The sequence below is a fragment of the Phacochoerus africanus genome, chromosome 7 (genome assembly GCF_016906955.1).
Source record: "Phacochoerus africanus isolate WHEZ1 chromosome 7, ROS_Pafr_v1, whole genome shotgun sequence".
Classification (NCBI taxonomy): Eukaryota; Metazoa; Chordata; class Mammalia; order Artiodactyla; family Suidae; genus Phacochoerus; species Phacochoerus africanus.
In genome coordinates this window covers 5,423,685-5,446,843 of record NC_062550.1, presented here as the reverse complement: position 1 = coordinate 5,446,843, position 23,159 = coordinate 5,423,685, and the positions used below count along the sequence as shown (strand labels likewise).

Here is a 23,159-nt window from a genome sequence, read left to right as displayed (position 1 = left end):
GGTGATGCGGCTGGGAGGCCAGACAAGGTTGTGGCCCGGGGTGGGCGTCTTCCCTGTGTGTGAGCTTCCCATCCTCTGGGTTCCCAGTTGCTCTGTGCCGCCTGGTGCCCCGGCTTCCAGGCCTGACTTCCTCTTGGCCTGACTCGACTCGTGGCTCCTGAGGACCAACAAAAAAGTGCCTTGGAGGGGAAAACAGAAAGAGACGCCGCCTTGCAAAAGAATAAGACTTTTGAAAACCAAGCCCTGAAAAATGGGGTTTTTCAATGAGAATTTTTCAACCTAGAAATTTTGAGAATATCAACTCTTCCCAATCTGGGCTGCATGGACCTTTGTGGAGAGGCAGGCACAAGGCTTATCCCTGCTGTCACCTCCTGATGGGACCAGTGAGGAAGCGGAAGCACAGGGACGTTGAGTGACTTGACCAGGGTCCCACAGCTAAGCAGCCCTGAATTTGAACCCCGCTTCCACTGACCTCAAAGTCCAGGCCCTTCTCCATTGCAGAAGCCCACCGGCGGCCCACAGCAGTAGTCACATGAGTGAGACCACTTACTGATGCCGCCTCTGCCTCTGGGCCTTCGCACTTGCTGTTCCCTCTGCCTTGGTTCTCTTTCCCGAGTCTGGAGGTGGCTGGTTCTCTCAGCATTGACCTTTGAGGTGATGTCACCTCTTCAGACAGGTCTTCCCGGGTTGCCGATTTAAAGTAACAACCCTCCTTTTCCCCATCTTCCATTTTTCCATCACCCTGTCCTGTCTTTTTCCAGGTACATAGCATTATCTGAAAGCATCTTTTCTATTTCCTTACCTGTTCGCCTTATTGTCCCCCCACTTCTGGTTCCTTGAGGGCAGTGACCTGTTGATTCTTTCACTGCTCCTGGCATCTGGAACAGTGACAGCGTGTAAGGCCAAGGTAAACATGTGTTGAATAAGTAAGAGCATTCATCCATCCACTCCACCCTCCTCCTTGTGGTCCCATTTCCTTCCTGCCCACTGGCACGGGAGAGACACCTGTGGCCGGGCCAGGATGTGTGACTTGCTCAAGGTCACTCTGCTGGACCGAGAGCCAGGACGGAAGCCGCGGGGGGGGGGGTCTCCCCACAGCGGGTCCCAGCGCACCCCGCGTTGCCTGCATGCCATGTTGTTTTGTGGACCAGGTGTCTGTGCTTCTCAGCTAAGAGCTGTTTGTTCGGGAATCGCTGCTCCCCCTCCGTGGATCGGCTGTGTTCTCGGCACGGTGGCTGATGTTGCTGCGGCTCCATAAATATTAAATGGGTATTAAAAGAAGGCTCTGCGCTCCCAGTTCCCCTGATTTCTCTGCGCAGGGCCCATTGCAAACCCTCTTTATGTGAAATGCAGCATTTCACTGTGGAGCGCCTCGCGGGACGCCTTGCCGCCTGCCTTTTCTGGCTGAGTCCCCCGGTGCAGGGTTCTCCCCCACTGCGGCTGGCCGCAGGGCATGCAGGTGCCCGCTCCTTGGGGGTAGCGATGGGTGGCTGGCCCTGGACCCCTCCTTTCACAAGGGCTGTGCCCAGCCTGGCCAGCCTCCTTGCAGGATTGTAGGGTAGTGAGGGGGAGAGAGGTGATGACTCTTAAACCTTTAGCTGAGCCCTTTTGCTACCCTCAGGCCTGTGCTGGGTAATAGGGGAAGAGACTAGCTGTACACCTGCTCTGCATCCCTCCCTCCATCCCTGATTCCCTCCCTCCATCCCTCTCCTATCCCTGAATCCCTCCCTCTATCCCTGCATCCCTCCCTGCATCCCTTCCCCATCCCTCTATCCCTGAATCCATCCTGCATCCCTCTCCCATCCCTGCATCCATCCGTTCATTCCTCCATCCTTCCACCCCTCCCTCCCTGCCTCCATTCATTCACTAATTCGGTATTCGTGAAGCCTCTGTGATAGGCCCTGGGGCGTGTGAGGATGACAGTGACGATGATGACAGCAACATATTTGAGCGTGTACTGTGTCCTGGGCTCAGTGGTGAGCAGTCTACATGTGTCACCTCATCTAATCGTCACGGCTGTTTGAGGTGGGTACTCTTTTTCTCTCCATTTTGTGGATGAGGAAACAGCCCCTGCAGGTTAAGCCATTTGCTCAGGGCAGAGTCGTACTGGGGTGAGCAAGGGACACCCAGGCCCTACCCCCAGGGGACATCCAGGCTCTCCGTGGGACCCTGGGATGAGCGCCCCGATCGAGGCCTCTCAGAGGAAAGAGTGGCTTTGTTGAGGGGTGAACTGCGGTCCAGGCTGCCTGCGTCCAGACCTCAGCCCCACTCTCCGTGTGCTGGGCTTGGCGACAGGCTTCCTTTCTCTGTGACATAGCTTCTCATCTGCAGAATGGGAGGCTTAGGAACCCGAGCCCCTATCTCATAGGTGGGTGGTGAGCTTTAGAGAAGGGCCCTTTGCCGAGCGTGTGCGTGCCGTGCTCTGAACCTGCTCACAGCACCCATTAGCTGGGGGCCTCCAGGCACTAGCGCCCCCTGGGCACAGAGCTGTGTGGCTGGAGTGTGGGCAAGGCTCACGGGTCACAGGCAGTCAACAGGAGCCACGGGGAGCCACGGGGAGGACTTGGAGCAGGGGCTGGATGGGGTCAGCTTGCATGTGAGACTGTTTGGGTTCTTCGGGACTCCTGGGGTTGCCCTCTTTGCTCACACTGGACACCCTTGGACCACAGGTGCCCCGGTACCTGGGCAGCACCTGCACATAGCAGGTGTCCAGGTGGACCGAATAGTGATGTCTGTAGTAACAGCGAATGTCAGCAGGCCCCTGGGTCCCTGCCAGGCGCTGTGCTCAGAGTTCCCGTTCCTTTAAAGCACAGCTGCCCTGGGAGGCGGTGTTACTGTTACCACCCCCACTTGCCAGAAGAGGAAGCTGAGACTTAGATTAGCAAGTTGGCTTAAGGTCACACAGCAGGTCAGCCCAAGGCTGGGACTCAAACCTTTGTTCAGATCTGGGCTGTTGGGGACCCTGGACCTCGGCGTCTGCTCCCTGAGGCCTCTCCCAGGGGTAACAGGACGGGCACAGGCCCCAAAGCCAGGACACCCTGACTCACCCACCTCAGCATCCTGCCACGGCGTCCACCGGGAGACCCGATTCTCTTAGAAACAATTAACAGGACAAAGAACCAGAGCAAGTACATCCCGGAGGGAAAACGCTGAATTTTTTTTTTTTTCCCTTATCTTCCCAAGTGGAGAGGAGGGAGGTGTGCTGTGAATCAGGATGGAGTTTGGGGGGAGGAAGAGGGGAGGGCAGAAGGATGCTGCTGTTTATTGCACCTTGTATGGGCATGATCGTTGGGATTTTAAAAAATTAATAATCCATTTCTCCTTTGCATCTAATTAAAATGTTCTCCTGTCTCTAATTTTTTGTCATTTTCCTAATCTAATTTGTTTTCTGACTGCGTCAATTCTTCTTCCACGTGCAAAGCAAAGGGGATTTTTCTTCGTCTAACGTGACTGGGGTGTGACCGTCCAGGAATAGTTTCAATGATGTTATTTTCTCCTTGGTTAAATGCGGTACAAATGGAATTGTCGGAGGGCCTTAATGACCGAAACCTGAAAGAAAACAAATCTTTGAGGCATTTCCTATTTACATAGTTAAAAAAAAAAATAAGGAAAAGAACAAGAATAAAGATGGTCTCTGAGGAAGCGTTGGCCGCTGCGGCAGATGTGTGAGCGTGCTGGGCTAGGATGGAGTCACCCTGGGCCCCTGTTTCCAGGATTCCACGTAGCCAAGTTGGAATCAGAAAAGGGACACTTTAAGAGTTCCGGGGTGGTGCAGCGGGTTAAGGATCCGGTGTTGGCACTGCAGTGGCTCAGGTCGCAGCTGTGGCTCAGGTTGGCCCCCGGGAACTTCTACATGCCGAGAGTGAGGCCAAAAAAGAAAGAAAAGGGACATTTTAATCCAGTAACTACAAATGCAAAGTGCATTTTCCGATGAAAGAAGTTAAAAAAATATATATATATATATACACACACACAGCATTTGTAAGCTGTGATTCTGAGTGGACTCAAAGTTTGACTGGAACATCAGAGATTCCTGAGATCCTTATAAGGCATTTGGGAAGGTTTCTTTTCTTTCTTTCTTTCTTTTTTTTTTTTTTTTTTAAGTAGATCCCCTCTCCTGGCCACCCCCTGAGCCAAGTTGTTGTACAGCAGTCTTTCTGGGAAAAACCCTTCTCTGGGCACTGCTCAAAGATATCTTTAGGCCAAAAGGATGTTGATGGAGGAATTTGCGCCCATGCTGTCTCCACCTGCTCAGGCTTGTAGGGTGCGGGTGTGGGGCCCTGTAGGAGTGTGTGTGTCTGGATGGAGGGGTGGGGGGATGGGGTCTGTGCAGAGGGGGTGTGGTTGGAGGTGAATCTTTCTTACTCTCCAGTTCCGAAAAGTGAAACCTACCTTACCTGTTTACAGAATACCAGCCATTGTCTGCCCCATCTCACGGTCACTCTGTGGGCTTTGGAGGATTTTTGTGGAAGGCAAAAAAAAAAAAAAAAAAAGTCTTAAGTATTTAAACATGTTGAACCATGCATGCATCCGTCCGCAGCGTTGTGGCTTTTTTTTTCTTTTCTTTTTTTTTTTTTTTGGTCCTCTCCCTCCCTTGCTTTTTCTTTTACCAAAGTATATTCATCAAACTGCTGAGTTGGAAAGATTTGTAATGAGTTTTTGAGCTGTACGACTGTGTTTTTTTCCCCCCCTCCCTGTTTCTAAATCTTCATGTGACATTAAATAAAGCAAATCCCAAACAGATTAACTGTCGCACGGTTCTGCTCCGTCTCCTCAGTCTGTTCCCAGGTCTGGCTCGGGGCCGGGCGCCGGCGGCGGCGGCGGCGGCGGTGGTGGCGGCGGCGGTGGTGGCGGGGGCAGCGGTGGCGGCAGGAGATGCCCGGGCGGCCAGCCGAGGTCCATGTGGCGCGCTAGGTGGGACCCCGGCGTCCTGAAGGCAGAGGCGCTGGCCCTCCTGCCCTGCGGCCTGGGCATGGCGTTCTCCCAGTCCCACGTGATGGCTGCTCGGCGGCACCAGCACAGCCGGCTCATCATCGAGGTGGACGAGTACAGCTCCAACCCCACCCAGGCCTTCACTTTCTACAACATCAACCAGGGCCGCTTCCAGCCGCCCCACGTGCAGATGTGAGTGGGCAGCGGGAGGTGGGGGGCGGGACGGGGGGGGCAGCGGGGGCGGGGCTGGGTGTGTCCCCTGGCTCCTTGACGGCAAAGGTTCTGGAAGCCCAGGACCAGCGGCGCTCCGAGCTGGGAGGGCTGGGTGAGAAGGTGCAGAGGGCTGGTCTGTGGGCCGATCCTGGCCCGGAGTCGTGTTTCATTTGGCCGGGAGAATGTTTTACAAATATTGAAGAACGAGGTGATTGCCTGTAAAAATCCAGACTTCTGGCTCTGCCGTGCGAAACCCCAAGGCCTGGCAACCTCAGGCTCACGTGTCCTCGTGGCAACCTCTGGGGGGCCGAGTTCCAGCCGCCCCTTCTTGGTATTTGGGTGAATGACCCCTGGTCTAACGCGTGGTCCTCGTTGTGCCGATGGGGACACTGAGGCCCAGAGAGGGGACGGGACTTGCTGCAGGCCCCAAGGCAGGGGACCCTGGCTTTGGCCTGGCTGCCCCGCCTCCCTTCTGCCCAGAACCCCCTGTGCTTCTGTCGAAAGAGCAGAGATGCTTTCCAAAACGACTAGGGAGCTCTGCAGCCCACCTTTGGAGCTGATGGAAAATACCGGGGGGTGGCAGGGGGCCCTCAGCAAGGAGGCCACGGGGGGAGCACAGGCGCAGGGCTGCCGGGCACAGGTGGAACCATCTCAATCCCTGGACTTTTTCCTGCCGTCCAGAGAAGCGCAGGTGGCACAGGGCGGAGGTAGGTAAATCCCTGCCCCTGCCCCTAAAGTGGCTGCCTGCGGTGCTGGAAGTTCTCCTCTGTCCCTGCCGCCCCTCCCACCAGCGCTGCCCTGCAGGGCTTACCTGATGAGGAAACAGAGACCCAGACAGGTGACCCACGGGCGCCCGCACAGCTGGCACGCACCAGAGGTGGCACCCACTGCAGCCCAGGGCCCTGTCCCCGCTTAGCCTCCTTTTGCTGTGACGACTGTGGACACGTGTATGTGGCTCCATCTGAGAGTTTAGGCATTTGTCTGCTCCATTGTTGAACCTTCCCTCCACCCCTGTGGGGGGCCCTGGTGCTGGGTCTGGTCACTGACAAGTCTCTGATGAGGGGGGAGCCCCCCATGCCCCCTCAATTGTACAGGGAGGTCAGAGCTGTGATGGGGAGGCTCACCAGGCTGGGTCAGATGCTCTTCCTGCCCCCCCCCCCCGCCGCCCTCTCAAGGACCTGGCCCTGGCTTCCTCCAGAGCCAAGAGCACCACCTCTGGGGAGCAATGGTCACGTGGGAAACTAGCATCTGGCCGTTTAGGGAGTTGGAGGAATGTGGCATGTGGCTTGTGTAGAGAAGATGACAGGGGTGGGGGGCGGCTCCCTCTCCCGGGCCCGGCAGAGTGGGCAGGTTGCTGCCTCGTGTTGCTGGTGGTGCCCTCAGGGCTGGTCCCCTATTGGAGAGTGTGCAGCAGAGAGAGAATTCACAGGAGGAAGGGGCTCGCGAAGCAGGTGGGCACCAGGCCTGGGGGCGGGTTCCAGCGCTGGGTACACCCTCCTCCCTGCCGTGCTTGCTCTGGAAAATGCCTGCTTCCTTGGGGGCTGCAGGGCTGGCATCGCTAGGTGCTGCTTATCTTTTCTTGGGGGAGAGGGATTTCTTTTTGGGAAACTGCCTCCCATGTCCGTTATGGAGCCAGATGGGTGGGTTGGTACAGGGCAGAAGGCCCTGCATCCCAGACACACTGTTCCTGGGTCTCTGGGGCCTTGAGGCCAGGCAGGGCGGCTGCAGGGAGGGGCCTGCTGTGTCTGGGTGTCCATCCTCTGTGGATGGAGTTGGTCCTCCAGAGCCTGAGGTCCCCGGATGCGAGAAGGAACGGGCGGGAGCACTGGGCCCTCAGGCGGAGCAGGTGGGTGGTGTGTGTCTGTGGCTGGGTGGGAGGGGCCTTGAGGAGGAAGCGGGCAGAAGGAGCCGCAGGGCTGAGCAGCGAGGGGGCTGGAAAGTGCAGAAATGCCCAGCTGGGCCAGCGTGTCCCCGGCAGGAGTGCCATGGGTCCCTCGGGCCAGGCTGTGTCTCGAGGAGGGGCACTGAATGACCAGATGGGAGAGGGGTGATTTCCCCACGTAACAGCTGGACATCCCTGCTCATTCATTTATCCATCCATTCGGCGTGTTTGTGGGCAGCCGCCTAGCATGCCGGGTAGTCGGGAACATGGGCTCCGAGCTCACCTGCCTGGGTTCGAGTTCTGGCACTGCCACTTATTTGTGGGGTGTCTTCCCGATGCCTCAGTTTCCCCATCTACGTAATGCTGCTCATCTAAAATTAAGTAGGTGAATCCACATGGGGACGAGGGCATTGTCGGTACAGGCTGGCTGGGCCAGGTGCCAGGCAGTGATCAGAGACAGACCCCTGCCCATGCTGAGCAGACCCTCCAGCGGGGCATAAAAGCCGTGAGAATGCAGCAGCGGGTCATACTGGTGGCGTTATTCGTCACTCAGCTGGAGCGGACAGAGCAGACTCGCAGGGGCCTGTCCCAGCCCCATCCCTCCTAGCCTGCTCTGTGATGTCCCCTCCTGAGGCCAGGGTCTGGGCTCCCGTAGGCAGTGGGGCTGGGGGGGGGGCAGCTGAGGGTTCGGGGCGAGTCCTGGGAGGAGGGAGCAGTGAGCCCCGGTTCTGGATTCCCTGCCCAGTGCTCTCCCATTGCCCGCTCAGGTCACCCTGGCTTTGCGACTTTGCACAAAGCCGGGTGAAGGCGGGGCCGTGCCGGGACTGGGGTGGGGGGTGCTGCTCCCTCCCACCCCTACTGCTTTCAATGCACACCCTGCGTTGGGGAAGGCTGCGGGTTTCCATGCGCGTTTCCCCTGAGGGAGATGCTGGGCGCTGAATGCCACTTCCTGACCCGTGGTTTATCACCGCCCGGCTTTGTCTCTGGGGTGAGGGAGTGAGGAGCCTTATTTAATAAGCCCACAATTTATATTTGATAACAGCAGGGACGGTCCATGCCTGGCCCCAGATTGAGCCCTGGGACTTATGCGGCTGCCCCTAGAGACCCTGGTGGACGCGAGGCCGCCTCTGCCTGAGGAATGCATGTCTGGATCTGGGCCTCTGGGTTTGGGGCCCTGAGACTGAAGACCCCTTATCCTGGGGCCCAAGAAGCCCTGCGGTGGCCTGGGGAGAGCCCTTCTGGGCACCGGCCCCTCTGTCCTGGGCGGCCTGGCGCTCAGCGACAAGGCAAGCGCAGTGCTTGAAGGACAGGCTAACCCGGGGGGTCCGCCTTTAGGTGTCTTGGGAGCTGGTGCCTGGTGTGGCAATTCCTGGTCTTTAAAAGGAGTCCTGGAGTTCCCGTTGTGGCTCAGTGGGTTAAGAACCTGGCTAGCATCCATGAGGATGTGGGTTCAATCCGTGGCCTTGCTCAGCGGGTTAAGGATCAAAAGTTGCTGTAATCTGCAGTGTAGGTGGCAGAGGCGGCTCAGGTCTGGCGTTGCTGTGTCCGTGGTGTAGGCCGCAGCTGCAGCTCCATTAGAGCCCTTAGCCCCGGCATTTCCACATGCTGTGGGTGATGCCACGGGTGCGGCCCTAGGAAGAAAAAAAAAAGGAGTTCTATCAGTGGAGACTAAAGTCAACTGTTTAAAGACCCACCAGGCAGGTTGGGCTGTGCAGGGTCCTTGAAGAAGGTAGCTGGGCAGGGAGCACGGCTCTGTGCGGGCCTGAGTAGCCCCTCTGTGCCTTGTCCCCAGCCTTCCCTGCTGTGCCAGGCTGGCGTGCTGACCCCCTCTAGAGGTGAGACTGTGGCTTCAGAAAGGACGCGGTGGCCCCTTGCCCGTCCCCGTGCTGAGAGGTCTCCAGGAGACAGTGTGGGTCAGCCTTGAACCCTGGAGGGGCTGAGGGGGCACGGTGGGAGGGAGGCCCTCCCTTGGGCTCTGTCCGTCCTCAGGCCCCATCCTGCACCCTCTCCTCAAGGGCTCCAGATGCGGTAGATCCTTCTGTCTCTTCTGCCATCCTTCCTCCAGCCTTTGCACATGCTGTTCCCTCTGCCTCCCCTACTCTTTGTCCCGCTAACATCCACTCATCTTTAGATCTGGCCCAGGTGTCATTTGCTCCGGGACACCTTCCCTGACCCCACCCCAGGTCTCCCTTGGCTGCTCTGCCCAGATCTAGGCACTCAGCGTCTCCCCTTGGTGACACATGCTTCCAGCTGTGGTTATACATTCATTTGGGGGACAGTTTCCCCAGCGTCTGTCTCCTCCGCCAGCACGGGCTGTCCCTCGAGCCTGGCACAGAGGATGGGAAGAGAGGAAGGAAGGGGAGCGAGACGAGGCGGGGTGTACGCCCCATGGAGAGTGGGGATCAGGGAGGGCTTAAATTTGGAGGAGGCGGGGAGGAAGGGCGGGCGTGGGGCTTGGGGAGCAGTGGTGGTCTCCTTGGAGCCAGTGCTCCGTGGAAGGAGCTTTGGGCTGTTGTGCAGCATGGAGCCCACCAGCCCCTGCCCTCCTCTGTGTCCAGTTTCCCCACTTGTAGGATGAGAGGAGGGGACTAGAGGTCTCTCCCATCAGCACGGCTGATGACCAGTCACATGGCTGGACGTGGTGTGGGCTTCTTTTTTTTTTTCTTTTCAGGGTCGCACCCACGGCATCTGGAAGTTCCCAGGCTAGGGGTTGAATTGGAGCTGCAGCTGCCGGTCTACACCACAGCCACAGCAACACAGGATCCGGGCCACATCCTCGAACTATGCCTCAGCTTGTGGCAACTCTGGATCCTTAGCCCACTGAGTGAGGCCAGGGATCAAACCCACGCCCTCACAGACACTATGTTGGGTTCTTTTTTTGGTCTTTTTAGGGCCACATCCGTGGCATGTGGAGGTTCCCAGGCCAGGGGTCCAATCGGAGCTGCAGCCACCAGCCTACACTACAGCCACAGCAACGCGGGATCCCAGCTGTGTCTGCAACCTACAGCACAGCTCATAGCAACGCCGGATCCTCAACCCACTGAGTGAGGCCAGGGATTGAACCTGCATCCTCATGGATGCCAGTTGGGTTCGTTAACCGCTGAGCCACGGCGGGAACTCCCTATGTTGCGTTCTTAACCTGCTGAGCCACAGCGGAACTCCTGGACGTGGTTTTGGAACTTTGCTGAAGGGCCAAGCCCTCTGCCCTGTGCCCTGAACTGCAGTGCCCCACTTCCCCAGAAGTAGAGGTAATGGGGAGGAGGCCTTGGCTTCCAACACCCACAGCAGTCTTTGGTGCCAGGAGCTGCCCTTCCAGGGGCCAATGGCTCAAGGGAGAGAAAGACCTGAGCAGGGCCAGGGTGCAGGAAGTGGGCTGCAGGGGGCGCTCGCCAGGGCTTCTGGTTCTCAGTTCTCACATCTCCGAGAGAGTGGGTGGTCCCCACCTTACCCGGCTGACCCAGAGGCTGGCAGGGTCCAGGGCACATCGAGGAGGTCGCCGAGCCAGGGTCTCGGCCCAGGTCTGGGCACTGATGGCTTCGTTCTCTGTCCTCTGTCCCTGCCGCCAGGAGGAAGATCCCGTGGGAAGGTCCTGTGTGAGGCTGGGGAGAGGCGGGGCCAGGTTTTAGGTCTCAGAGAGAGAGAAAGAGAGAGCATCACAGCTTTGCTTGGGGCCACCCCAGCAAGCAGACACTTAAAGGAAGTTGGGTCTGGTCCCCCAAACCAGGAACATTTGTTTCTGTCCCTTCTCTCTGGTTCCCTAAGAACATCGCTGGGAAGTTAGCATTGTGCTTTGCTTCTTCTAGTCGCAAGAAAGTGTGAGGTTAAATGCTTCAGTTCCTGTTCTGAAGACTCAGGTTCAAATTCTACTCTGTCACTTACTAGCTGGGGCCCTGGATGTGGGACTGACTTTTCCAGGCGTCAGTTACACAGGGCTGCTATCACTCAGGGGTTAGGCATTGCCAGTATCAGAAACCCAACTTAAATCGTCTTAAGGGTAGTAATTAGCTAGGAACTCCGGATTTGGAAGCAGCTTCAGGCACAGCTGGATCTAGGGCTCGAATGATGCTGTCAAGCTCTCCTGCCCTGTGTAGGCTCTCTCTTTTTCTCCAGTCCTTGATTCTTCTTGCCCCTTTGCTCACTTCTAAACACAGCCAGGGTTTTTGGGAGCTGCATGAGGTGGTCTCTGTGGGTGTCCTGTCCTGTGCTTAGCAGGTGGTTGATATTTAGGAGGCACTCAATAAGCAGTTGTCCACAGATTGAATGAAAGAAGTAGAGCCTGGAGACAGTTCAGCTTGGTATGAGTTTCTGGAACCAAAAACTGGCTTCACATTCCAGCCCCACCAGCTTCCACAGCTGAGATCCTGGGCAACGCAGCCCTTTCGGATCCTCACTTTGCCAATCTATAAAATGGTCACACCCATAGTGCCCTGCTCAGACTGTCCCTGTGAGGGTGGAGAGAGTGGATGCTTGTAAAGTGCTTAGTACATAATGAGCTCTCAACCCATGGGAATCATCGATATCATTAATGTTGTTATTATTTCAAGTTGAGCATTTGTTACCATCCAAATAGCCGGAGGATGGTGCAGGGAAATAAGAGTCTTTCTCTCTCTTTTTTTTTTTTCTCTGGGGATTATTAAGTTTGCATCCTCACTGAGCTCAGAAGCCTCCGGGCGGAAAGAAATAAGAGCAGAGTTAATTAAAGAGCTTGGGCTTCAGCAGTGGGCCCAGCCCGACGAGCGCCCCTGGAATGCGGGTGCTCTTGGCCGGCGATGGTGGCAGGAGCTGAGGCCTGCTCAGGGCTTCTCCACACAGGGACTCTCAGGAGGAGAGGTGGCTCCCGGGGTGGCGTCTCCCTGCCTGTGTCTCCCTTCTTTGTCTCTGACTGGGTCTCTGGCTCCTGGTGGCCACTTCTCAACCTCAGGGTATGTGAGCGGAATGAATGAATGAATGAATTTGATTGGCTCACTCATGTTCCTGTGCCAATAGTTCAGTAGTGATTGGCTGCCTTGGTCCAATCAGCTGTGTTAGGGTGGGACAGGTGGACTGGGGGGAGCAGCTTCCTGCAAGATTTGTCTGTCACATTGGGGTGGGGGTTGGGACCCAGAGGACAGAGGGATGGCAGAAATAACTGGGAGGGAGATTTGCTTCCAGACCAGCTGAGGCATCACCTCCTCTTGGAAAGTTCAGGGGACCCCAGGCCAGGTTAGGGCCTTTTGGCCTTTTCTGGCCTCCAGCCCCTCTGCCGCCCCATCAAATCTTGTGCTTTGCAGTCACTGCCTGGCCAAGTCTGTCTCCACCATCCGCCTAGGATTAGGCCGGGTCCATTCAGTTCCCCAGCTTTGAGTTTCGGGCTGGTGCCCAGTAGGCGGTCAGGATGTGTTGTGTTGAATGGACTGGGGAATGAATGAATGAATGGGCGGATGGATGGATGGGTCAATGGAGAGGGGAGAGGAAGGGCTCCCAGCACTTACCTACTGGGCCTCATCAGACTCAGGGATTTTTCCTCTCCTCCTCGGTCTGGCCTGACTCCGAACTGCCCAACCCCAGAGAGGGGCCCCGGGAGCCCCTCCTGTCGCGGCCCGGTGGTGGGGAGAGGCTGGCGGGCCGCTGCAGTGGATGGACTGCACAAGTGCTCCCTGCCCATTAGCATGCTGAACCCTCATCTCTCGGAAGGTGTTAATTAAATTTCTTCGAAGTATATTGTCTGAAAAAAAAAAAGGATAATTAGAAAGATGTCTTTAAAAGTATTTATGTAACTGATATGGTACCGCTTTGGGTTTGCCGCATAATTAGATTTAAACACTCCTCGAGCAGCATACTCATTTGGAGAGAGCAGCTCGTTGAAATGTCATTGCATTGTTTTTAAGAGTTTTGAGCCTGGCAGAACCAGTCAGCTGAGGAGGCAGAGTGTGGTTCTTGGGGGGAGCACTGAACTGGGAGCAGCGGGCTGGGTTCACTTCCCATGGTCCCCGTTTATTCCCAGGAACACCCAAGCCCCCACCCAGTGTCCTCATCTGCAAGTCAAGGGGGCTGCCGGGGGTTCCTGGGGACCAAGGCGTCGCGGTTGTGCAGCTCTTTTTGCTCTTCTGAGTATTTTTTCTAGGGAGGTAACTCCATTTTACAGAGGAGCAAACTGAGGCCAAGCATTTTGCCTAAGATCACAGGTCTGGGATGTGAAGCCTTGTCTTCTGATTCCAGAACTGATTTCCTGCCCGGCCTCCAAAGCCCTTGTTCCAGACATGATCAGACCATCTCATCATTTTGGAACATGGCCACCTGTCTTTAGTGCCACAAGTTCCCACCAAGTCCCCCCTCTCTGACGTGGCTCCCTCTGGATGCTCCTTGTGCTCTGCATAGCGTGGAGGGTCCATTTTTTCCAGCTGGACAAGGGACCTCAGGCCGTGCCTCCTGGATGGGGCCGGTAGCACCCCAAGGGGGTTGAAAAACTCCCTCTTATTATAAAGCACAGACACTCATACAGTAAACGAACAGATATGCAGCATATCTCTAGTGTTAAAATTTCTTGAGAGGAAGGCGAGTAGGAAAAACAATCTAAGAAGACTCCTTGGGGGCCGGCAAGGAGGCAAATGGTTGAGGGCCTCTGCTTGTCAAACAGCGGGTTACTTGCAATGATCGTACAGTGCCTGGTGCAATTGCCAGGTTGTACCTGCCAGCGCCCCCCCCCCCCCCCCGCATTTTCTCCTTTGACCCTCACAACGGCCCTGGGGGTTCCTGTGCCAAGAGGGGGAACAGGCTCAGGGGAAAAATGTTTCCTGCTGGGCAGGAGGGTCAGGATTCGGATGCAGGTTGGGCCCATCCGGAGGGCTAGATGGTTCTGAGTTGGTGGGACGTGAGCTGCAGGCTCCCAGCTCGGTGGCCTTGGGCCTACATGATCTTCTCTGTCCCCAGGGTGGACCCGGTGCCTCACGACGCCCCCAAGCCACCCGGCTACACCCGCTTTGTCTGCGTGTCTGACACCCACTCGAGGACGGACCCGATACAGATGCCTTACGGCGACGTGCTCATCCACGCCGGGGACTTCACGGAGCTGGGGCTCCCGAGCGAGGTGAAGAAATTCAACGAGTGGCTGGGTAGGTGCCTGAGGACACGTGCCCCGTGCCCGCCGCCCTTCCTCCCTGCTCTGCCCGGCCCCTCCCTGGCCTTTGTCACCTGTCTACCTGCCCTGGTAACTGTCCTTGACCTCCGGGACCAGGCCACCACCCTCTCCCTCTCCCCGCACACCCGGAAGGTCTCCTGTTCCACCACTTGTCTCCGCTGTGACTTGCCATTTGTTTGTGGGATTTGGGGCCTGGGAGACCCCCCCCGCCTCCAAAAGGGGTTTTTCCCAGGTTTGTTTTGGTCCACTTGTGTGTCCAGCCCCCAGGCATGGTATAGGTAGGGGCTCAATAAATAATTGGTGAGTGCGTGATAATTGATGAATAATTGACGAATGAGTGATTGAATGAATGAATGAGGAGCTGAATGAGTGAATGATGAGTGTCTGTCTGGGAACAGGAACGCCAGGGCAGGGACCCAGCTGGTAGGTGCCAGCTCAGCCACCTACCGCCCTCAGTGGCTTCCCCAGTGAGGGGGCCCTCCAGGCTTCCGTGGTGCCCAGCAGGAGTCCAGGGGGCCGGTGTGGGCTCCCCCACGGGCAGCTGTGGGTACAGGCAGTGAGGGGAGCGCCGTCCCACGCCACCCCTGGGGATGGTGGGCCGTGATTAGTAAGCACACCCCCAGGGTTTTGTCTTTGGCTTTTTGCTTTTTTTCAAAGTAAGAAAGACATAAATCTGGAGTGCCCCCTGGGAAAAGCTGCTTTCTTGGAATTCACTCACAGTGAATGTCTCTGCCATGGCTCATGGGGACAGATGGACGGCCCCTGGACGGCCTGGTGTGCAGGCCTCCTGTCTCAGAGGTGTGGGTACGGGTCGGGCCCCCCTCCCCTCGCAGCCCCTGGAGGCCGCCAGACGGTCCCCCCCTCCCCAGGGGCGTCCCGCTGTGCAGTTGGCTGGGAGCTGCGCAAGCTGAGGGCCAGGAGCGAGGCGGGGAGCTGCAGCGAGAGAGGCCCGGCTTTGCCAGTGGAGACAAATATTTACCAGCAAGGCCTTCCCCTCCGTTTGGCAGGCGTGGAGCTTTAAATATTGATTTTTCAAATGGGAAATTCTAATCAAGGGCCCTGTTTGGGCTGAGCTGTGTGCAGGCTGGGACGGGAGAGGGCTTCTGCCGGTGAGGCTGCCCCAGGCTTTTCCTCTTGCCCCGAGCTGCCTCCAGGGCTCGGCTGCTTCTTGGGGGGGGGACCCTCACTGAGGCTGGCTTCTCACCCCCCTGCTGTGGGTCTCAAAATGCTGAGTCAAGGGTCTGTGTCCAGGCAGAGAACAGGAGGGGCCAGGCACCTACTGTGTGCAGGTCGGTAGTAGGCGTCTTACCACCACTGCCCGGTTGATTTGGAGGAACCGCTGTTTGGGGTGGGTGCTGTTGGGGACCCTCTCTGATGAAGCAGATGCTGCCCATCCCCACTAGGGTTCCCAAAGCTGGGGACTGTGTCTGATGTACCCCAGCCTGTGATACTCCTCTCTGTGCTGAGTAAGTGGGCCACACTGGGGTGTGCTCTGTGTGTGTGTGTGTGTGTGTGTGTGTGTGTGTGTGAGCTGTGGGGTCTCAGCTCACGGCCTGGGGGTGGCCTTCTCCCCGGCAAGGGAAACTGCAGGGACAAGCTGACTTTGGGCTGGGCCCTGCCTGAGATGCTGAGAGCTTAGGCTGGGAGGGAGCTGCCACGGGAGGAGGGGTCGCTGCGGCCAAAGCATTGAGGGGGAGCCTTTGAGTGGGGGCGTGGCGTGGCGTGGCTGGAGGGAGGGGGTTTGGAGGGAGGGTCATGAGCCCAGAAAGTGGTGGGACCTCCCTGAGACTCTGAAGATGAGAGGAAACCCGGGGCCTGGGCAGGCCAGCGTGGCGCTATGGCCGTCTTAGGAAACTCTCTCTACCCGCCTCTTAACAGCAGTCAGAAGCACATGCCGTGGGAACTCGGCGGGCTTTCTTCATAACTTGCGCTTGGCGTTGGATTGATGTGTTTGCTGGAGGAGGGCGGGTGGGAAGGGCGGATTCACCGAGGGGTCCTTTCCCCGGGCCTCTCCCTTTGGCCGCCTGGAAGTGTTTGCAGGTGTCAGTGCTTGCCGCTCAAGTGGGGCCGGGCGGGGCTTCAGGCTGGAGCTGAGGACGGAGCCAGGGGGCGGGGGGGAAGGTGCACGGGAGCGAGCGCCTCCGTGGGGGCGGCCTTGCGGCGGTCCATCGGCAGCTGGCCTGGGGGGACGTGCCCACCTTGCAGAGTGAGTCACCTCTGGGTTCATGTGCTTGGGGACATGAGGGTCGTGACGGAGCCGGACTCCTTGGTGCGTCAGCACAGGTGTGGCTTTCTAAAGAGCTCGTGTTGGTGGAGTAGTTAGCATGTGCTGCGTGCCCTCGGTGTATTTTCTTAAATCATGTTACCCTCTGGGTGAGGGAATGAGGCAGGAGCGGTCGTCCTTCCCGTTCGACAGAGGAGAAACCAAGGCTCAGAGCAGTGAGGGAACTTGCCCAGGGTCACACAGCAAGGAAGTGGCAGGGTGGGGTTTATGTCCAGGTGGTTATAGACTCGGGAGCCAAACTCTTGTCATCTCTCTGTCATCTCGCTTGCTCTGATGGCGAGACCTCTCACTGTGCCTTTTGGGGCCAGAGGTCCGGGGTCAGCTTCCTCCTGGGTGATTTTGCAGCAGCCACTGACCGCTCACAGCCTCCCTGGCCTCATTTTAGTGTAGTTTTATGTGTTTGTTTTTGTTTGGGCTGTGGTGTGCTGCGGCTTGATGTGGGATCTCAGTTCCCAGACCAGGGATTGAGCCGGGGCTGTGGTGGTGAAAGTGCCAAGTCCTAACCACTGGACCACCAGGGAGCTCCCACCCTGGCCTCATTTTAAATGGAGGGCACAGGCTCCCCTTGCCCCGACTCCCTCTTTGGAGAGAGGTTGTTTGGAAGCTCCACGGGGATGGAAGAAATGCTCACGTGTGGTAAACTGTAAAGTGCTGTGTCGAGGCTATTATTGCCCCTGGGAGCTGGCATGTATTAGATCAGGGCTCTCCCTGGGGAAGAGGCGGGCGTCACGGGCTGGTCCCACGGCGGGGGGCGGAGGGTGGGCAGAATTGGACTTGGGCCTTGACGTTGGGTTGCAGGGAGGAGGGTGGGCGAGTTTGTGTGTAATAAAAACACGTGGGGTTGCCGAGAAAGGTTGACCTACAATCTCAGTGGGCTTGGCTGCTCTTACACACATGCACACACATGTGCACATGCATGCACACACACATACACACGCAGAAAAGACTGGCAGGAATACTCATTAGATTCAAACACCTCACTGCGAACTCTGTGCCAAGCGTGTCCCAGGAAGTGGGGTGACGGTGGGGGGTGGGGACAGGGCCACCCTCTCCTGGCGATGGGGAGACAGGACAGTGGATGGGCAGACGCGCCAGCAGCAGCAGGAGAACTGTTCTCGTGATGAGCGGCTGCAGAGCACTGTCCAGGTGGGGTGGGGGGTCAGGGGGTGGTGACCGAGTGCCCCTAAGTGGCACTTCCCGAGGAGGTGGCTTGGGCACGGAGGTGAGAGCGAGGTGGATGTCGGAGGAACGTTCCAGGCAGAGTCCCTGAGGGCAAGGGGAGTGTGGAGGGTGCCGGTTCATATACGCCCTGTGGGATTTTAAGGACACTGGATCTTTGGGAAGGTTTACACCCGGGAATGAACTTTAAAATGGCCAGGATTGCAGGAGTTCCCATCGTGGCTCAGTGGTTAACAAATCCGACTAGGAACCACGAGGTTGCGGGTTTGATCCCTGGCCTTGCTCAAAAAGACCAAAAAAAAAAAAAAAGGCCTGGATTGCAGAGTTGGAGTGAAGCAGCAAGGCCAGAGAGGGCAAAGGCTCAGGAATATTCTAGAAGTGATATCTGGGTGGTGGAATCCTCACGGATTTTTTTTTTTTTTTTTGGTCTTTTCTAGGGCTGCACCCACAGCATATGAAGGTTCCCAGGCTTGGGGTCTAATCGGAGCTGTAGTCACCCGCCTACGCCACAGCAACAGAATCTGAGCCGCCTCTGCGACCCACACCACAGCTCACATCAACGCCGGATCCTTAACCCACTGAAGGCCAGGGATTGAACCCGCCACCTCAAGGTTCCTAGTCGGATTCGTTAACCACTGGGCCACGATGGGAACTCCCATCAGGGATTTTTATTTCTTCTTCATGTTTCTCTCTCTCTCTCCCCTCTGGTTTTCTATAGGGAGCACGTATTAATCTTGCAGCATTAAATAAAGGCAACACTAAAATCTCATTGTTTTTAAAGACATGTTGGCCTCTCCAGGGTCCGGGGCACAGTATATCCTGGGATGGGGGTGGGGGCAGCACTGGCCTTGGGTCAGTCCTGGTGTCATCCAGCCACTCAGAAGGTCACCTGGAGACCCCTTGCTTGGCCAGCGGGGTCCCGCCCGCCTCTCAGGCGCACTGAGAAAGTTACAAGATGTGAAATTCGTCATCAGCTTCTTCCCTGTTCATTGATCTCATGGAAAGCCTGAAATCATATTCTAGGGGCCACCTCCAGACAGACAAGAGGAGATGTAGACAATTAGTAAAAGCCTCTTTGTAAGACAAGATTAGGCACCAAACTGGCAAGACGTGCAGCTAAACTCAGGCAACTCTGATTTGCTGTCAGGGGTGCTGCTCCCAGCGTGGCTGTGAGCAGGGTCCACGAGGGGCCCACTTGCAGGCTTCTGTCCAGGCCTGTGTTTCTGAGAGGGTGCTGGTTGGAGGTGATGGGGCCCCTCTGAGCAGACTCTTTTTCCCATTGGCTATTAATATCCCAAATACATTCATGAAATAGAAACGCCAGCTTGATTTGTAAATGTCCCAGTGAGCAGCTGAAAAATTGCTCAGGATGGGCTTTCCGGCTATAAAGAGGGAAAGGAAGAGCAAAACTTGCTGAAAATGGAAAAGAATGTGCTAGAAGCTCCTTGCAGCTAATGGTGTGATGAAGGACGGGCAGCGTGGAGCCCACAGACCATTGGGCTCCCGACACGGACACCTAAGACGTGTCTGTAGGGAGGTGGGGCAGCATGGAGGTTAAGAGCTCCCCCCCGGAAGTCAAGCCGACCTATCTTCACCCCTGCTTCAGCTTCTTTGCTGTGTGACCTTAGCTTAGTCACTCAACCTCTCTGTGCCTTATCTGTAAAATGGGGAGATTTAGCTACCCTATGGAGTTGGAGAGGATTGAAGAACAATGTTCCCATACATTCTGGGCTTAGCACATTCTGGGCCCATGGAGAAGCCCCTAGGAAGTGGCAGCTCTTATGGTGAAAAGCCCCCCTCTCCCTGGTCCGAGTCCCCCACAAAACAAACACCCCAGTCGACCAGCTTCGGTGTCGGCCGAGCCATTTCATTCCAGCCATACTGGCCGACGCAGTTCCCTGCTCTGGGTCTCGGCTCCTGTTCGCCTCCCAGCTGGAAACTGTTGCATCCCCCCTCGCCCTGTCCCGCCCTCACCTTGCTGGGTGGCTCCAGCCCCTCCCTGTGCACCCAGAGCTCCCTGTCCAGGCCTTAATGGGCCTCACCTTGTAGAGGAAATTATCTGCGTCCTCAGGCCTCCTCGACCCACAGCCCCCGGAGGGCAGGGCGCGCCTGATCCTCAACACCTGCTCAGCCAGGTGGACTCGGGGCGGGGGCGGGGGGGCGGGGGCGGCTGGGAGTGAGTGTCTGATGCTGTGGGCTGGCTCCCGCGTCCCCAGCAGGGCTGATGGCCTTTGGCGGGACAGTGGTAAGTGGGGCATTGGGGAGGGCGGGGCCGTGACACAGAAGCTTGTGAGCCGTGGTTTGTTGCAGCATGGGACCTGGGGACAGTCTGTGAAGTGGCAGAGGCTGAGTGGGGTCTCCAGGATGCAGCTAGGAACTGAGGCCCGCAGGTGATTTGTGCCTGACGGGGGTGGGGGGGTGGGGCAGGTGTTCTAGGCGGGTGTTCAGGCTCCGTGGAAGCCAGGGGTTGTGAGGGCAGGATCAGACGCCGAGCACCCAGGAGCACCCACCCCCCAGGATGTAGAGGCCGCAGCTGACCCTGAGGCCTGACACCACCCACATCCTCCCCAAGGCAGGAACGCTGGGCCAGATCTTGCCTCCTGCTCTGAGTGACAGCCGTGCCGTCAGGATGCCACAAATCTCACTCTCTGTGATTGGCAGGCGCCAGGCTGGCCTCCCCCGCCCCCTGCCTGGAGAAGCCCGCAGCCTCTGCAGCCTCAGACCCCAGCCCTGGCCTTGGAGTGACTGCCCAGAGGCCACGGGCAGCTTCTCACCACCCCCCTTCCTCCCCACCTGACGGGATGCTGCCCCGTCTGACTCCAGCTGCTACACTGTTTCCCTCTTGGGGTCCCCCCTTCGCCATCCCCCCCTTTTGCTCCTCCTTCTTCTTTTCACTGAAGGTGGCTCCTCCCAGGGCCAACCTTGGACCTTTCAACTACCTTCTTTCCAGATGATAATCAGACACCCCCCCCCAAGTTTGCTCCTGCCCAGACCCGCAGACACCCCCATCTCTCCCCAGACCACATTGCTCTTTGAGACCCAGCCACCCAGGCGGTGGTATATTATTCAGTCTTCTCCGAAGACACCTCTTCCTGGCTGTCCACCAGGATTTTAGATTCACTCTGTCCCAGACTGAGCTCCCAAATCTCAGCCCCAGCCCCAGAGGCTCTGTAGTGAGGTGCACATGTCCAGTGTGGTATTTAAGACCCTCAGCTCCTGTGCCCCCCACTCCTTCCCTCTGAGGCTGCCAGGGCCCCTGCTGTTATTTGGGACCTGCTGTTTGTTGTCTGTCCTGCCTGTATCCTCTTCACACACTTCTGTCCCCTGCTTCGGGCTCCCAAGTGCGCCATCCTATCAGATTACCCTTCCTCCTGCAGGACCCTGTGAGCCCCTCGAGGGTCGAGCTGGCACCCCGGTCAGTGCAGGGCCGCAGAGCCCCGCCCGGCGCCGAGGGGTGCCATGGGGTGTCTGTCGAATAAAGCGGGAGGGTCTGCCCAGCACACCAGGAGCCAGTTAATGAAGTGGCGCTACCCTTGGAAGAAGCAGGCAGGAAGGAAGATGAGGGCCTGGTAATGGAGTGTTTAGAAGTTATAATTAACTTTTTACTGGCGCCCTCGCATCAAACGATATATAAGACAATATAAAAGGGGTCCAAGGATTTACTTAAATAGAGCGAGGTCTTTTGCAAGTAAACCCTTAATTAAAATCTGTGCGGGAGAAAGGGAGAGAAAGGAGCTGGGAAATCATTCCGAGGTGGTTTCTTTAGTTTTTGCCTCATTTGCCACTGAGTCGAGTCCCCCGGCCCCCACCCCCGGGGGGCCCGCAGCGTGGGGGGCGGGTGCTGAAATGGGCTGGACGCAGTCCTGTGGCCTCTTTGCCATTGGCCTTTGCCATTGGCCTCAGGGGCCCGTGGCAGGGGCTGCAGGTGGAGCTGAGGGGCCTTGGCAAGGAGTGGGGGGCTTGCTGACCCCACGAGGGAGCAGGAGGCTGGTCACAGGTCCTGCAGGACCCTGTGAGCCCCTCGAGGGTCGAGCCGACACCCCGGTCAGTGCAGGGCCTCAGAGCCCCGCCCGGCCTGGCACCGAGGGGTGCTTTGGGGCGTGGAAAACGTTTTTTTCAGATACAGCCAGAGGTTGGTGACCTCCTCCCCCACTTCTCAAGTTCTGCCCATCTCCGTCCTCCAGGGGTGCCGCCAACCTTCGGGAAGCTGTTGTCACTCTACCCTCTGGCAGCTTGCTCGAGTCACTGCTTTCGTCTTATCCCCAAGACAGAATTTTCTTTACCTCCATCCTCCCCGCCTCCCCACCGTGAGACACAGGCCTTCTTTATCCCCAGTCGCTCGCTGCCCTTGAGCCATGTACCCCACCTTTCTCACCTTCGTCTCTTTATGCCCAGTACCTGCCACGGGCCGTGGATGGTTCCTCAGTGGGCATCTGGTGTCTCAGGCCCCACCCAGTCCATGCACCCCCCCACACATGTGGGGCTGGACACCCTCTGGGTTTCCTTGGGCAGAGCTGTCCCGGTGTCCTGCCCCTCGGGACCAGGGTGCTGGGGGTGGGATGGGGTTTCCTGGGAATGGCCGCAGCCCCCAGGGTGTGAGCTGCTCAGGCTCTGCGGGCAGGTCAGGTCCGAACGGCCGCACGTTGACCTAGGCCGGGACTCACAGCCTTTTCACCAGAGCAGGGGACTGGGGCACTGAGTCGGGGGATCCGGAGACCCGCTTCTGACGCTGCCCTTCGCCCGCCGGGTGACCTCGCCTCTCCTGCCATCCATGCCCACGCCCATAAAACGAGATGTTTGGCCCACGTGTTAAGTGAGCCCCCTCCTCGCGCTCCTGCTTGGACCACCTGCTCCTCCTGGGCCCCCCTCTTGCTGGCCTCAGAGCCCCGGTGAGGGTTAGGGGAGCCTCTGCCTCTCCTGCTGGCCTGTGACCGCGGGAGGACGGGGGAGGAGTCCCCACAAATCTCCGTCATCCCTTGTCTTGGCGGGGGTGGGGTGGAGTGGGTGCTGTGTGCCTGGTGCTGCAGATTTGGTGACGATCAGAGGGGCCCACAGGCGGGGGCAGGTGGTAAACAAAGCAAACCAGCCGCCAGTTCATGTGGGTGATCAGAGAATCCCATCAAGTCAGGGCCAGGTGGTGGCGACCGCGGGGGGGGGAGGGTTCTCCACCCACGTGGTCTAGAATGGCCCCTCCGAGGGGGTCCTGAGCCAAGAAGGACCCAGCCGTGAATTGCCTGGTGCGCAGCCCGAGGCCCACGGGCTCGAGCCCAGCGATCGCAGAGGTCAGGGAGGGAGGCCTGCGTCTGCGGATTTTATTCTGAGTGGTGAAGGGGGTGAGGCGCGGGAGGGTTGTGGTCTTACTCAGTGTTTCAAAGACTCTCTCCACTGCTGGGTGGGGCCTGGCCAGGGCAGTCAGTGGAGGGGGGCACTCTGGGGCTTCAGGGGAGGCAGGGGGAGCTAGGAGCAGGCCTGGGGGTGGCCAGGGGACAGAGAGCAGTGTGGGGGGTGCTGCGGCGGAGATGGGGGGGGGCGGTGGAAGGCAAGGGGGATGA

General features: G+C 57.8%; 1 protein-coding gene across 1 annotated transcript in view; it reads left to right on the top strand.

The window, feature by feature from the left end:
- Positions 1-4,852: 4,852 nt before the first annotated feature.
- The window catches only part of MPPED1 (metallophosphoesterase domain containing 1), a 66,681-nt gene continuing 48,374 nt past the window's right edge, over positions 4,853-23,159 (top strand). The window contains exons 1-2 of the mRNA XM_047786048.1: positions 4,853-5,124; positions 13,937-14,118. Coding sequence (XP_047642004.1) covers positions 4,901-5,124; positions 13,937-14,118 — 406 coding nt within the window. The 5' untranslated portion in view covers positions 4,853-4,900. The remainder of the gene's footprint in view (positions 5,125-13,936; positions 14,119-23,159) is intronic.